This window comes from Silene latifolia, chromosome 11, assembly GCF_048544455.1.
Source record: "Silene latifolia isolate original U9 population chromosome 11, ASM4854445v1, whole genome shotgun sequence".
In the NCBI taxonomy this organism is placed as follows: domain Eukaryota; kingdom Viridiplantae; phylum Streptophyta; class Magnoliopsida; order Caryophyllales; family Caryophyllaceae; genus Silene; species Silene latifolia.
The window spans coordinates 12,379,861-12,392,499 of NC_133536.1; the positions used below are offsets into that span (position 1 = coordinate 12,379,861).

General features: G+C 36.6%; 1 protein-coding gene across 2 annotated transcripts; it reads right to left on the minus strand.

Annotated features, from left to right (window-relative positions):
• Positions 1-1,590: 1,590 nt before the first annotated feature.
• LOC141611084 (protein GRIP) lies at positions 1,591-12,639 on the minus strand. 2 transcript variants are annotated; one of them, XM_074429498.1, is made up of 22 exons: positions 12,400-12,639; positions 11,344-11,772; positions 11,040-11,155; positions 10,095-10,264; positions 9,707-9,800; positions 8,740-8,826; positions 8,567-8,647; positions 7,607-7,732; positions 7,097-7,205; positions 6,908-6,987; positions 5,954-6,082; positions 5,661-5,761; positions 4,503-4,636; positions 4,292-4,389; positions 4,084-4,203; positions 3,571-3,598; positions 3,419-3,471; positions 2,880-2,951; positions 2,752-2,799; positions 2,229-2,334; positions 1,968-2,026; positions 1,591-1,871 (listed from the first exon to the last, which is right to left on the minus strand). In XM_074429498.1, the coding sequence occupies exons 2-22, from the start codon at positions 11,672-11,674 to the stop codon at positions 1,761-1,763; spliced, it is 2,253 nt and encodes a 750-aa protein (XP_074285599.1). In that variant the 5' UTR covers positions 11,675-11,772; positions 12,400-12,639; the 3' UTR covers positions 1,591-1,760. The 2 variants fall into 2 exon arrangements, with proteins under 2 accessions (XP_074285599.1, XP_074285600.1); XM_074429499.1 differs by having other exon boundaries at positions 11,344-11,799; positions 12,400-12,569.

A 12,639-nucleotide genomic window follows, 5' to 3' on the forward strand; every position in this document is an offset into this window, starting at 1 on the left:
ACTTTTTATGTAGGGAAATAATAAATACAACTTAATGAGCTGTATTTAAGAAACTAAATATATCATAATTAGACGTTAATCTTAGGAGACTTTTATGTATATATTTTCCCTATGCAATCATTTATTCCGATTGGACTAATACGGAATAATTGAGTAGTTATTATTTCAAACTAGACTACGATAGTGACGATTACCCTCGTATTTTGTTTAATTCGTCACTCTTTTTAAGATGTGTATATTTTCCCTAATGCAATAATTCATTCCGATTTGGATTAATGGTCAAGTAATGACTATCACAAATTAGACAATTATGATTGTGATTATCCTCGTATGTTTACTCTAAAATCCGTCACTCTTTCTAAATAGATAGAACTGAAGTCAATTCATATATGCAAATTGTAGTTGTTATACAAAGACGATCCGTGCTGCACATTTCCATTAGAGGACCCACAATCAACCCGTGATTACATTGTTCTTCCACAAATTGCTAAATCAAATTAATACCCTATATATACTTTTCATTCATTTATTTAGATAATTAGATAAATCCTATTGTAATTGGATAAGTTATCTCGTGTACATGAGCACGACCTTTGAAAATTTGATTTTAATACGTATCAATAACTATAGTTAATGTATATCCTGGTTGTATATAGAACCGTGAAGTCGACCTAAATTAAACACTGAACAAAATTTAAATTTAATGGAGCTGAGCTTGGCTGAACTAAACTAAACTGAATTGAGCTGAAGCAAAAAAAGTTAAGTTTAGGACGTATTCTTTTCGGCTAAAAAGAGCTGAACTGAACTGAACTTAATGGAACTGAACTTAGTAGAGCTTAATTAAACTGAACTGAAATAAGAGTTAATTTGTAAAGAGATGAAATGAGCTGAACTGAACTTAACTGAATAAAGCTAAACTGAACTAAAATGAGCTAAAATTAAGCCAGAAAGAATAGGGCCAAAGCTAAGTTAAACTCATCTAAACTGAACTAAATGAAACTGAAACGAAATGAGCAAAAATTAAATATAGTTCAACTCCTTACACCGATAATTTATACACGCGTAGCTGTATATAGTATTTTTTTCGCGTAGATGACGACTTCTAGAATGATAGATTTCAAGAACTTTTGTCATGGGATAAGATAATATCATTAAGATAATAACATAAGACGCCATAATTAATGCGTAAATCTTAGCTTATACGTCACTCCAATACACATATGAAGATAACAAAATCGTGAAAGAGCGAGGGGACCAAGCATGCCAAAATGCACCATTACACCTTGAGTGCCCAAAAAAATACTCCCAGTTTTTACGTTAATGCGTAAATGTCATACTTCACAGTTCCAATAAAATTTCTGATGTGTACTTACACTGATGTGCTGCCGGCCTCGTCTTCGGCCGTCATATGAGATGACCAAAGCTGATAGGCGTAAATGTTATCATCCCGCATGCTTGCTTTTCTGCCAACTTACCTGTGGCTGAGCGAATGGGCTTATAAAGGGTAGTAGACAAAATATCCGAACATCCAAACCGATCCGTTACTGATCCGAAAACAAGATTTGTATTGGGGTAGGACTCATAGGATTGTAGGACGGAAAAAATAATCGGTAGTGTATAACAAATAAATGTAATTAAGGAGAATAAAATACAAAATTCTGGCTCATCAGTCGTCAGTGTGTCCGTCATCATCAGTATTTCTATTGTATGGTATATGTATAACAAATAAGCTAATTGTCGCGATAAAGTTCTCCCTTGTGTCAACCAAATGCAAACCTGGAGAAGAGAGAGCTACTTGATGTATCGTTTGCAGAGTTAGGGGATGGGGATGCATCGGCATAATTAGTATAGGCTTGTTGGCACTTTTGGATCTGCATGATAAATAAACAGGGTGTACAATTGTTAACATATTATCGCAGATAATAATGCTGCAGATCAGTTTGACAGGAGTTTAGATATATTTGTACCTCTTCGGGACTGAACTGAAGGAGCATAGCAATTACAGGGAGCAATGCTTCCACCTCGCCTTCAAAAGTCAAAATAGTTTGTTAGTAATGCTCAATACCGAGTACAAACTGAAACTGCTTTTGAGAAATTAGCCAGAAAGGTCTATATTTATACATGAGCGTCGTCATCCCTTGGTGCCCCTTAATTAACATACTAAATCTTGTAAAAAAAAAAAAAAAAAAAAAAAAAGATGTTGATGCTTAAAAATCTGAAGTACGTACCGGTCTCAAGAAGTTTCAAGAGAACATTTTTCAGGTAGGTCAGATCAAGCCCTTCTCTTTTTTGTGCTCGGTCCATACTCCGAAGTTCCTCTTTCAACATGGATTCCTGCATTTTGAAGGTGCTAAAGAGTTAAGCTCACATTTGGAGAAATGTGGTACCAAACTGTAAGATAAATCAGCATCAGCAGCCCTGCAAGAAACTAAGCACTCTGGATCAGACTACTAAATTCAATTTCCAAAGCATATTTCTTTCTCGATCTTCTAAAAAAGCTCCTATAGGTGTCCTTAATGCTTCAAGTAACCAAAGCTTCATACACTAACTCGGTAGGCATAGTCTTTCCAAATAACCAGCTTAATTGGAGAGGAGGCTGAGTGAGTAAAGAGGGCTAAGAACGAACTTCTTTCACAATCCATAGATCACATTTGTAACAGAATAGATCAAGTACATCACATTTACCTACTTTAAACCTAGCTCATGAAACTCAATGGTTAAACATAAAAAGCAGCAGCGTCACGCCCATACCTGTTGGCTACGAAGCTGATTTTCGCGTTCAAGCTCCTCTATTTCTGCCTAGGTAACGAAAAGAGAGGTCAGAATTCGAGAAAGTGTGTGAAGTTGAGTACTTTAGTGTGCGATGAAAGTCTACTCACTTGAAGCGCGAGGATGTGCCGCTGTGACTGTGCCAACTCTTCTTCTCTTTGGGCTTGCTGCCTTGCCAATATCTAGAATGATAAAGAAAAACAGTACTACATTACCAAAGCAACTTTGATTACATGCTTGAACTATTCCAAGGTTCACATCACTGCAATATTGCTTAAATTAAATATCATGTCACAGACGCACGGCACGCACCCCCCAACCCCCCAAAAAAAATTCAAAAAAATCATTATTCCAATATCTCAAAGGCTTTATTCAATAATTCATTAAGGCATTAAGGCTGCCAAAAAAAGTATTCATTAAGTAGAGTCCGATGTACACAACCTTACATATAATAACAGCACAAAAAAGATGCTTCCTAATAACCCATAATGAGAATTGTGTCGTCTCCATCGATTGTCTACCTAAGCAGCCTCTAACGCACATAAAACTACCAGTCACAAGATGAAATATCTCCGAAGGTCTTTTCTTGATGTGAATACAATTTATCTGTTATAGCAGCAAAAAGAGAGATAATAAACAAAAAGCATACCAGTATCTGGTCTTCAGCAAGAAATGACATGGAACTGTCTTCATTCTGCAGGGCTGAAGATGATTTTAACCAAAAAGATTTGTCACCACAAGAATTTAAACAGAATTATCTGTCTTTATTGTAATTCATCTCCAAAGGGAGACTTTGCATACCTCTGGTGTTGACAACATCACCACTTCCCTGAAATAGGCAAACAATTTCATGAGAGGAAATGGAGTGAGGCTAGTGTCAAAAAATCTTGAGGGCTAATAATGGCATGCGAGTGGGGAAAACTCGTCTAAGATATCTGGGTTGAACCGATATCAAATATCTATGACCCATTCTGAAGTATATACCAAAGAAACTAGAAACTAGTAAGCTGAAGTAGTTTGACAGATTAGGATTTTCAGGCTACTGCCCCACCGGCTCGGAAGAGGGCTGCGTACAAGGCCCTCTTCCATTTATAATCATGTTATGACCTCTTGGCTCTCATGGGTAAGAGCACGTGTTAAACGGAAACTGGACCAATGCGACAAATTTACAATTTCCTACTTCTCAGATGAGAGCAAAGAACCTATAACAGTGGCAAGACCGCAGGACTCGCTTACTGACAGCCGCTAGTTTAGGACTGAGGTTATAAGCATATTCAAATCATTATTTACTAATGAGAAAAGAGTTTGATGTACATTCAATTTCAAATCCAAAGACTGTTGAAGTTTCTTGTTCTCATTTAAAAGCCTTGAGATGTCTTTGTCCTTCTCCTCTATCATCCTATCAGCAAGATCATGAAATGAATCTTGCTCCTCCTGCAAGCACGGCATATAATTGTGTGGTGAAATAGCCATCACTCCCAGTCATCAAACTAAAATAACAAAGGCAAGCTGAAAACGTTACTTTCAATCTTCTATATTGCAGCTTGAGTGCTTCCATCTCCTGTGTCACATCAGGTACTTGGGATGTCTCATTTTCACTTTTCAGCCTTTCATATTTCTCTGAAAATTTTAAGCAAACAGTAAGAACTCACTATGAAGTAAGCATCTATAAATTAGGAAGTCAACGACAACACACAGATTGAAAATTAATGGAATTATGAAGAACAGCTTACCTCTCCATGTCTCTTCCAAATTCCGCAGATTTAGCTCCCAAGCTTCTTTTTCTGATTGGTGGCGCCTAGCCTGAGAATCAAGCTTCATTTCCAAGTCCCTTAAAAGCTGATCAGCTTTCTTTCTAGAAGCATCTCTGATATGGGACATGCAAATATGTTATCTTAACGTAATGATCAAGATACTTGAGGCTATTGTGATCGCATTTGGTGTCCTAACAATTCCAAAGTCCCCTATTGTGATCGCATTTGGTGTCCTAACATCTCGGATGTATGCAGCCTTACCCTTGTGTTAGAAACACAAAGAGGTTGTTTCCGAATGACCCAAGATGAAAATTGCGTCGAGAACTGCATTGAAGGACTGCTACTTCACAAGAGAAAGAAGCACAACCACTTTAGTGATCCATTTTGCTTTACTCCATCATAATCCAGAACCAAAGAGTAATGAGTCTTTGCCTCCCGTGGAAATATTTTAGTTCTTTATGATCATGAATAGAAAATGTAAAACCTATACTTTGCACGTCAAGAATATTTGATGCACACAAGTTGGGCTCTAGGTAACGGTGTTGCCAAATCATACTAGATAGCGAACTTGGTCAAAAGTCGCAAAGTTTTGTTAAAAAAAGGTTTATATAGCTATGCTTTCATCTATTTTTGATTTCATATCATGTAAATGAGTAAAATAATTAGTTTGACTAGAAACATCGCATTTACTGACCAGAAAGAAACTTGACTGGAGAAATCTCAGTCCCTTCCTGGGCCGTATTGAACTCAAATACCTATTATGGCCAAGTGGCCAACTTCCGATCTGTATAAATCTCAGGCAATACGATACATATCGATAGAGATTTTAAACCAAAAAATTCTTAGCTTGTTATATGATTATGAGACAGTTCTAGTTACATGCTGGACAAGATAACTAGTATATAAGTGGAACATGAATACCAATCACCTCATCAGCTTCAACTAATGATCTCAAATAAAATTGTTTGCTTAGTATAGATCTTCTAAATGCAATTCCTGCTTGATTTCAACATTTAAGATTGATTTCTATTCTCCTAAATTTTGGGCGGTAAGAGCCTAAAGAACATAATTAATAAAAGAAAGCCATCATCAGAAAGGCTTCGAGTAAACCTTGACCAAAAAACCTAAAGTGAATACCTTGTAGATAGTTCCTTTTCAAAATTGGTCATAGCATCCCGTAGTTCATGGACAGCTTTATCCCTTTCTGAACATGCCAAAGATATTTCGTTCTCAGCTTCCTGCTCGAAGAGCAGAACAGTAGTCAGTTACCAAAAGCTTTCACACTTTTTCACACTATCTCCCCCAGTTATTTTAATGGAGAACCAGTTAAGAAAATTTGCTAGCAGAATCTATGTTATAATTAACTAATATATAGAAAGGAATTAAACGAAGTAAACAAGAAAGCATAGTAAAATTTGATAAGACCATACTTTTAGTGCTTCCTCTAAAGCTTTGACTTGATCAGAGTCCTTCACTGCTGCTAGCTCCGCGTCCTTCTTCTGGAGAAGAGAGTGAGCACGGACCTTGTAGGCAGAAAATTCAGCTTCTAGACGTCTGATCTACAAAGACATAATAAGAAACATATTAACTGATTCCCCATCAGCAAAACTGTAAAAACACGTACACAATTGTGTAACCACAACTGAATCACAAAGATGCAACTGAAAAGAGACTAAATCGATCCCCATGAGCACCGCCAGAACAATGTATGCGAGCATGTAGAATTGTGTGAATCCTCAATAGTGAGGTGAGAGAAAATGTGATGCATCAATTAACGTTATATGCCAGAGTACAATGATTGGACTCCAGTTGATGCTTTTATTCAATACTCCCAACATGATCCGACATCTCCAAAACATCAGCTTGAAACTAAACTAAGAATGCGCCCAGAAAAAAAAAGCCTTCCACATTAAGCATAACGGCTAGTACCCCAGGCTACTTTTGTAATGAATTAATAAGCGTAAAAATGAGCCCACTTATCTGCAGTTGGTGTCTCATCAAGCTCCGAGGGTAAATAGATACTGTGTATAATATTAGGTTCATACGAGTAGCTTTCTTCTTGAAACAGGTATATAATATTAGGTTCATACGAGTACTCCGTATTGAGGCTATACTATAGGGATTAGTAAAACTAAAACTTCATTGCATAATGGAACTCATGGTTAGAGAAATCCCAACATACTCTCATAAAGATAGAGTAGACTGTAGAGTACGTAGTTGACTATGTGCGGAAAATTAATTAGAGTACAAGATTGCCGCAAGGTTCATAACACACATATCGAAGCGAGCTCTTTTGGCAAACATTAAAAAATGCTTGGAGTACTAATGTCCACCCACTGAAAAAATGAAAGTCTGGCTTTCAATCAAATATAGAGTGTTCAAACCTGTTCCCGTGAGGCTGCCAGTTCAGCATCTTGATCATTGAGCTTTTGAGCTTGAGTAGACAACTGCAATTGAAGCTGACCTTCACAAGAAAAAAAATGATGATCATGAGTTTAGCGATTTTATTTGACAATAATCCGGGGGCATTCTGAAAATAAGAACTAGAAAATTTGTGTTAGTAAGAAACTCACTTCTTATTTTAGCAGTTTCAATTTCGGCACGTATGCAGTTACTCTCAGCAGTCTGTAGCTTAGCTTTCAACGTCTGGGAGGTCGCTTCCCACTTCTCCTTCTCTTTCACCTATATAATGAAACATTAGAGCTTGAAAGAGCAACAGAACAAAATTTGGAGACAATAAGGAACCATAAAATAATTCGAGCAATACCGAAGCACCCTTTCAGCATTTTTGAGTATTTTACCAAATAGCATGAAAGCACTAAGTAAACCTAGATCCTAATAGAATGCAACAAGACTTCTATGAAATAACATCACAATGTTAATTGCACTGACAAAGATACAAGATCCACCACCACAAGTGTTTGCAACAAGTTTCTGTTTCCTTAAAGAGGTCTATTTAGAACAAATACAACTAAGGGCTATGTTACTTCGAGGTCTTCGACACTTCACTTAGGGACAAGCCTAAAAACGAAATTTAAAATTGGGTAATGATACACATCATAAGATCGATTAACAATACATACACGCTCTTGCTTCTCGTGAGCGAGTTCCCCCTCGACAGACTTGATTGCAGCTTTCAGCCTAGCTGATTCACCAGACAAAGCAGAATCCAATTCTGCAATTTTTGAACTTTTTTCAGCTACTAATACCTGAAGAAGTTATTCAATCACATTACAGAAACATGTGAGAATTCATATAGAAATTCACTACACGAGGACAGAACTGAGAAATTAACACATGCTCCCTCCATCCCATGTATATCGCCCCCATTTGATATTGACCGTCAAACAACTTCGACCAGAACTTTATCACAATTTACAATAAATCACAATTATTTCAAAAAAGATGATATGAAAATAGTTGTTTAAATAAATCAAATATGACAGATTATATATTGTGTCTCTACGTGTATTTGGAGAGATTAAAACCTATTGGTTACTGCCAAAGTCAAATGGGGGAAAAAATTAAATGGAGGTAGTAGGAGATAGGAGATGAGTAATACTCCCTCATGTCACCAAAAAATGCTTTCGTAAATGTCACCCAAAAATCAAAAAATCAATCAGAAGTCACAACCTTCCTCACGACAGTTGAGTCTGTTACTTACATTCAGCTTACCTCTCTACTTCTAGAAACTGCTGAATGATATTATTTTGTCATCAACTTGAAAAATCAAATGATAGAATGATGGTCTAGATCAACAATTATGTTTGTATTGATCTGACTATAGAACCCACATGTTAGCATGTGTCAATGGGTAAAAGCAATGCACCCTCGTTCACCAAATCGACCCAGTGAGAAGTCTAATAAGTAAAGCACCCTCATACAGCCATACACCAATTCTAATGCTAGTGCATCTGCTTGCTGTTGAAAGAATTCTATGAACATAGGCATGTAAAGAAGATATTTGTATAAACTAACGCTCCATTTCAGTAATATAAAATATGACAGTTAAAACCACATGCTATGTTTGATAGAAGTTATACTTTTAATGAAGAAATGGTCTCTGCTGCTCTATTTTGCTCCGACATTGCTTCACCAAGTTGCATTTCCAAACTTTCTAGACGCTGCGAAGAAATAATATGAGTCTGAATGATATTTAAAATCAATGAGCAGTGACTAAACAAATAACAATAAGGCAATTTGACACCAGATTTACCTTCTGATGTTTGACAGTGAGCTCAGCAATAGAAGCTTGCTTTTTTTCTTCAGAAGCTTGTAATTGGCTTTGCATATTGTCCAACATCTACAGCAACAAAGTCAGTCCCTATTAATTTGCATTGGCTGACATAAACTGTCAACCGATGTTAAATTTGACCATTAGCTTATCCAAATATATGTAAGGGTACAGTGTAAAATTGTCATGTTTGATTTATCAAAACATTTTCATATTAATCAGTTTTAAAATGTTTGCAAGTACTTCCTATATAGTGAAAACGGTCAAACTCAGCATTGTTTGACCACCAGAGTCAAATGGGGAAAATATAAAAGTGATAGGGAGCATATAAAGGATTCGGTACAAGTTAGATAGGGAGCGAATGAAGAAAGGAATGCACTAATTTCAGAAATTTCACTTGATCAATGACTTTGTACTAAGCAATTTTGTATACTTGAAACAAAGAGGTACTCAGAATGATATATTTGCAGAGATTAAAAAGGGATGATCGGTGTAAGCACTGCAGCTCTCAATTATTGTGTGTGTTTTTAGCTGCTGTTTTGGAAATGGACAGAAGCAAGGCAGATTTGCTTATCAGAACAACATCCATTAGGGATCTAGAAATTGCACCAGTCCTCTACCACAGTGATCTAACAATGAAAACAATGTGGAAGTGCAGATTGAATTGAAACGATAGTATCAGTTAAATATCTTTGGATGTGGAAAAGACTACCAGAAGTTCAACATCTAACCTGTAAGATGCATTTGGAATCTTAAGCTTATGGCAATATCAGCCTACTTATCCTCGAACTCATACGCCACAATTTTCAAGCAAGTAAACGGGGGACATTTAACACAGTAGCAAACATCATACTACAGAACTGTAACTAGAGGTCCAAAGCAGCAAGTTATCTGATAACAAATACAGTGACTCCGGCATTAGCACTTATAAAAGAGGTCAACCAAATACCTGGTCCTTCTCCAAGAGCGATTGTTGCAGTGTCTCAAGAGCATGTTCTTTGGGTTCCAAAGAATGACGCAGCTCTTCGATATTATCTCGAAGCCTGTCAGTTAACAGATCTTATTCAAACTAACAGCCAAATTCTGTTATTTAATGATATATTTCTCCTATTATGAGAAAAAGAAATGATTGCACAACTGAAATTATGCCGGAAATCGGAAATAAATCAATTAAAAACATTAAACCCTCGAAACACAATAAGAAGGCAGGAGAAACAACAGAGCCCATTTGATCAGTTTTACTAACAAATATTAAGAGTTCAGGAATTCAGACTAACAGATAAGTGTCCAACTCGAAAGAGGAGTTCCCACCAGGACTTTGGTGAAAAAGTACTTACTTATTGTTCATACTTCGTAATTGCTGCCTCTCTGCATCCAATGTTTTTAATGCTTCACTTGCTTGTTGACGTGCACGGTCCAGCTCCTGTTTTACTCCTGAAATTTCAGACGAGGCTCGCTCAGCTCTTTCATTTGCATCACGAAACTGTGCCTCCAGATCATCTTTTTCCTGCAGAAAATTTTCGAGAGATGATTTTCTTTTTAAAATGTGTTACCCGTATCCTCATTCTCGAAAGAGTCATCATGTCTCAAAAATTGAATCATTTTTGTTACAATACTCCGTCTATTATTAATTAAGGGACACCAAGAAGATAACACCCATGTATAAAAGATGTGCAAAACTCGAGTCATGACTGATGGAATGTCAGACACTTGAATATGTACCCCTATCTACGCCTTTACACGAGTGAGAGTAGCATAGCTTTCAGCTCAGCACACAACTCCAGTTTCTAAACTTGAGCAATATTTGCCAAAAGACATAGTAGTAGTATATGGCCTTACTAGGCCCGAAGGCCAAATGCATCAGAAAGGACACCTATATATCAAGCAGTGATAGGATACAATCAATGAATCCTACTCTCCCCATATACTAATACAGTACAATGGCATGTGTGGTCGAGCTTCCATATTCAGGATTCTTTTTTACAGATCTGTTCTTTTGAAAGTGAGAAGCATCAACCTCTTACTTATTCTTGGATCACTAAGTAGAGTAGGAATAGTAAGTTGCGCAAATGGAAACTTCGCATCTAAGTCACATGACCACTTTAGTATCTATGAACTCAAACAAGATGCTTTATACACATGACAATCGCTTAAAACACAGAAACAAGATTCAACACGTATGGCAATCAGGAGAATAACTATGAAAGATTTATCACACAAAAAAATGCAACAGAGAATCGCAAGATGCTATTTTAGCGACCATGTCAAAAGATGAAACCTACCTTTTGTACATCTTGAATGCGCTGCTTTGCCCTTTTATGAAGTCTAGTAAATTTGGAATCAAGCTCCGCATATTTATCATCACGTTCTTTGATTTCTTGCTCCAACTTCTGATTAGCTATAAAAGGAAATGACGGACGACACAATAAGACTAATTGGTTTCCATGAAATTCAAATAACTACAATGCAGAATCCGTGCCAACCAGTTCCCAGCATGCAGAGCAAAAAACATAGCCCAATAATACGTATAATGGTGTCGAAGATTAAAAATGGAAGAGACATGAATTACGTTTTAAAAAGGTAGACCTTGAGCAAGCTGAAGAGAGAGGTCTTGGGCTCTAGCATCAGCTTCAGAGAAAGATTGTCTAAGATATTCGAGGGCCTGTTCAGCGGCCGCCCGGGTCTGTTTTTCTTCATCGAGTTGTGAATCCAACAACTCGATCTTTTTCTGCAATACCTTGACATCTTCAGTCGAATCAACGCCTTCGTTAGGAAACTGAAACCCCCTAATTTGCGACCTCAAAAACTCGTTCTCAACAATCAACCCAACCAGTTGATCATCACTACTGTCTACGCTCATATCGGAGAGTAGCTGTTTTGACAATTCCAATTCTATTTCGGCGCTTTTCTCAGTCATTGCATCCTCTTCCTCAAATCATAAAATGCGAAATTCCAGAACGTAGAACCATGGAGTAGTAACACTATAGTGACGGAACCAGGATTTGAAGTAACGAGCTAAACATAGATCGAAAATGTCGGCAGCTGAATTAGCAATGCAATTATGTACTCGTAACTTTATTAAAAAAATCGAAATTCAAAATTAACCAAATCAACAAATCACAAATTCGAAAAATTCGACATTTCCTAAACTAACAAATCACATTAATTCGCAAAATGTAACATTAATCACATGAGTTCGCAAAATGCAAAATTAACTGAACTAACAAATCACAACAATTCGCAAAATTCAACATTTTCTAAACTAACAAATCACATTAATTCGCAAAATGTAACATTAATCACGAGTTCGCAAAATGCAAAATTAACTGAACTAACAAATCACATGAATTCGCAACATTCAACATTAACTAAACTAACAAATCACATTAATTCGCAAAATGTAACAATAATCACATGAATTCGCAAAATGCAAAATTAACTGAACTAACAAATCACATGAATTCGCAACATTGATCATTTACTAAACTAACAAATCACATGAATTCGGAGCTCCATTAATCAAGAACAGCAATCATTCACACAGAAAATTACTCTCGATGCGTAAATCGATCACAATATTAAAAATTCTAAATAGCAAAAAAAAAAAAAGACAAAAATCTTAAGAATAAGTTACAAGTTTACCTGGAAATTATGACGATAGAGATCTGAGAAACTGAAGAATCGATTGATTCACAATCCCCCTTTGTCGATCGAATAAGAAGTGTGCGATTGGTTAGCACGATTAATCAAACAAACTTGAAGCAGTAAAAATGGTGCTTGTTTTTTCAGGATTGAGAGTATCGACTATGGAGAACCGAATATCTATGTAACTTGGCGGTTCTTATTTTCTCGCGTATTCGGGTCGACAGTCGACACTCCGAT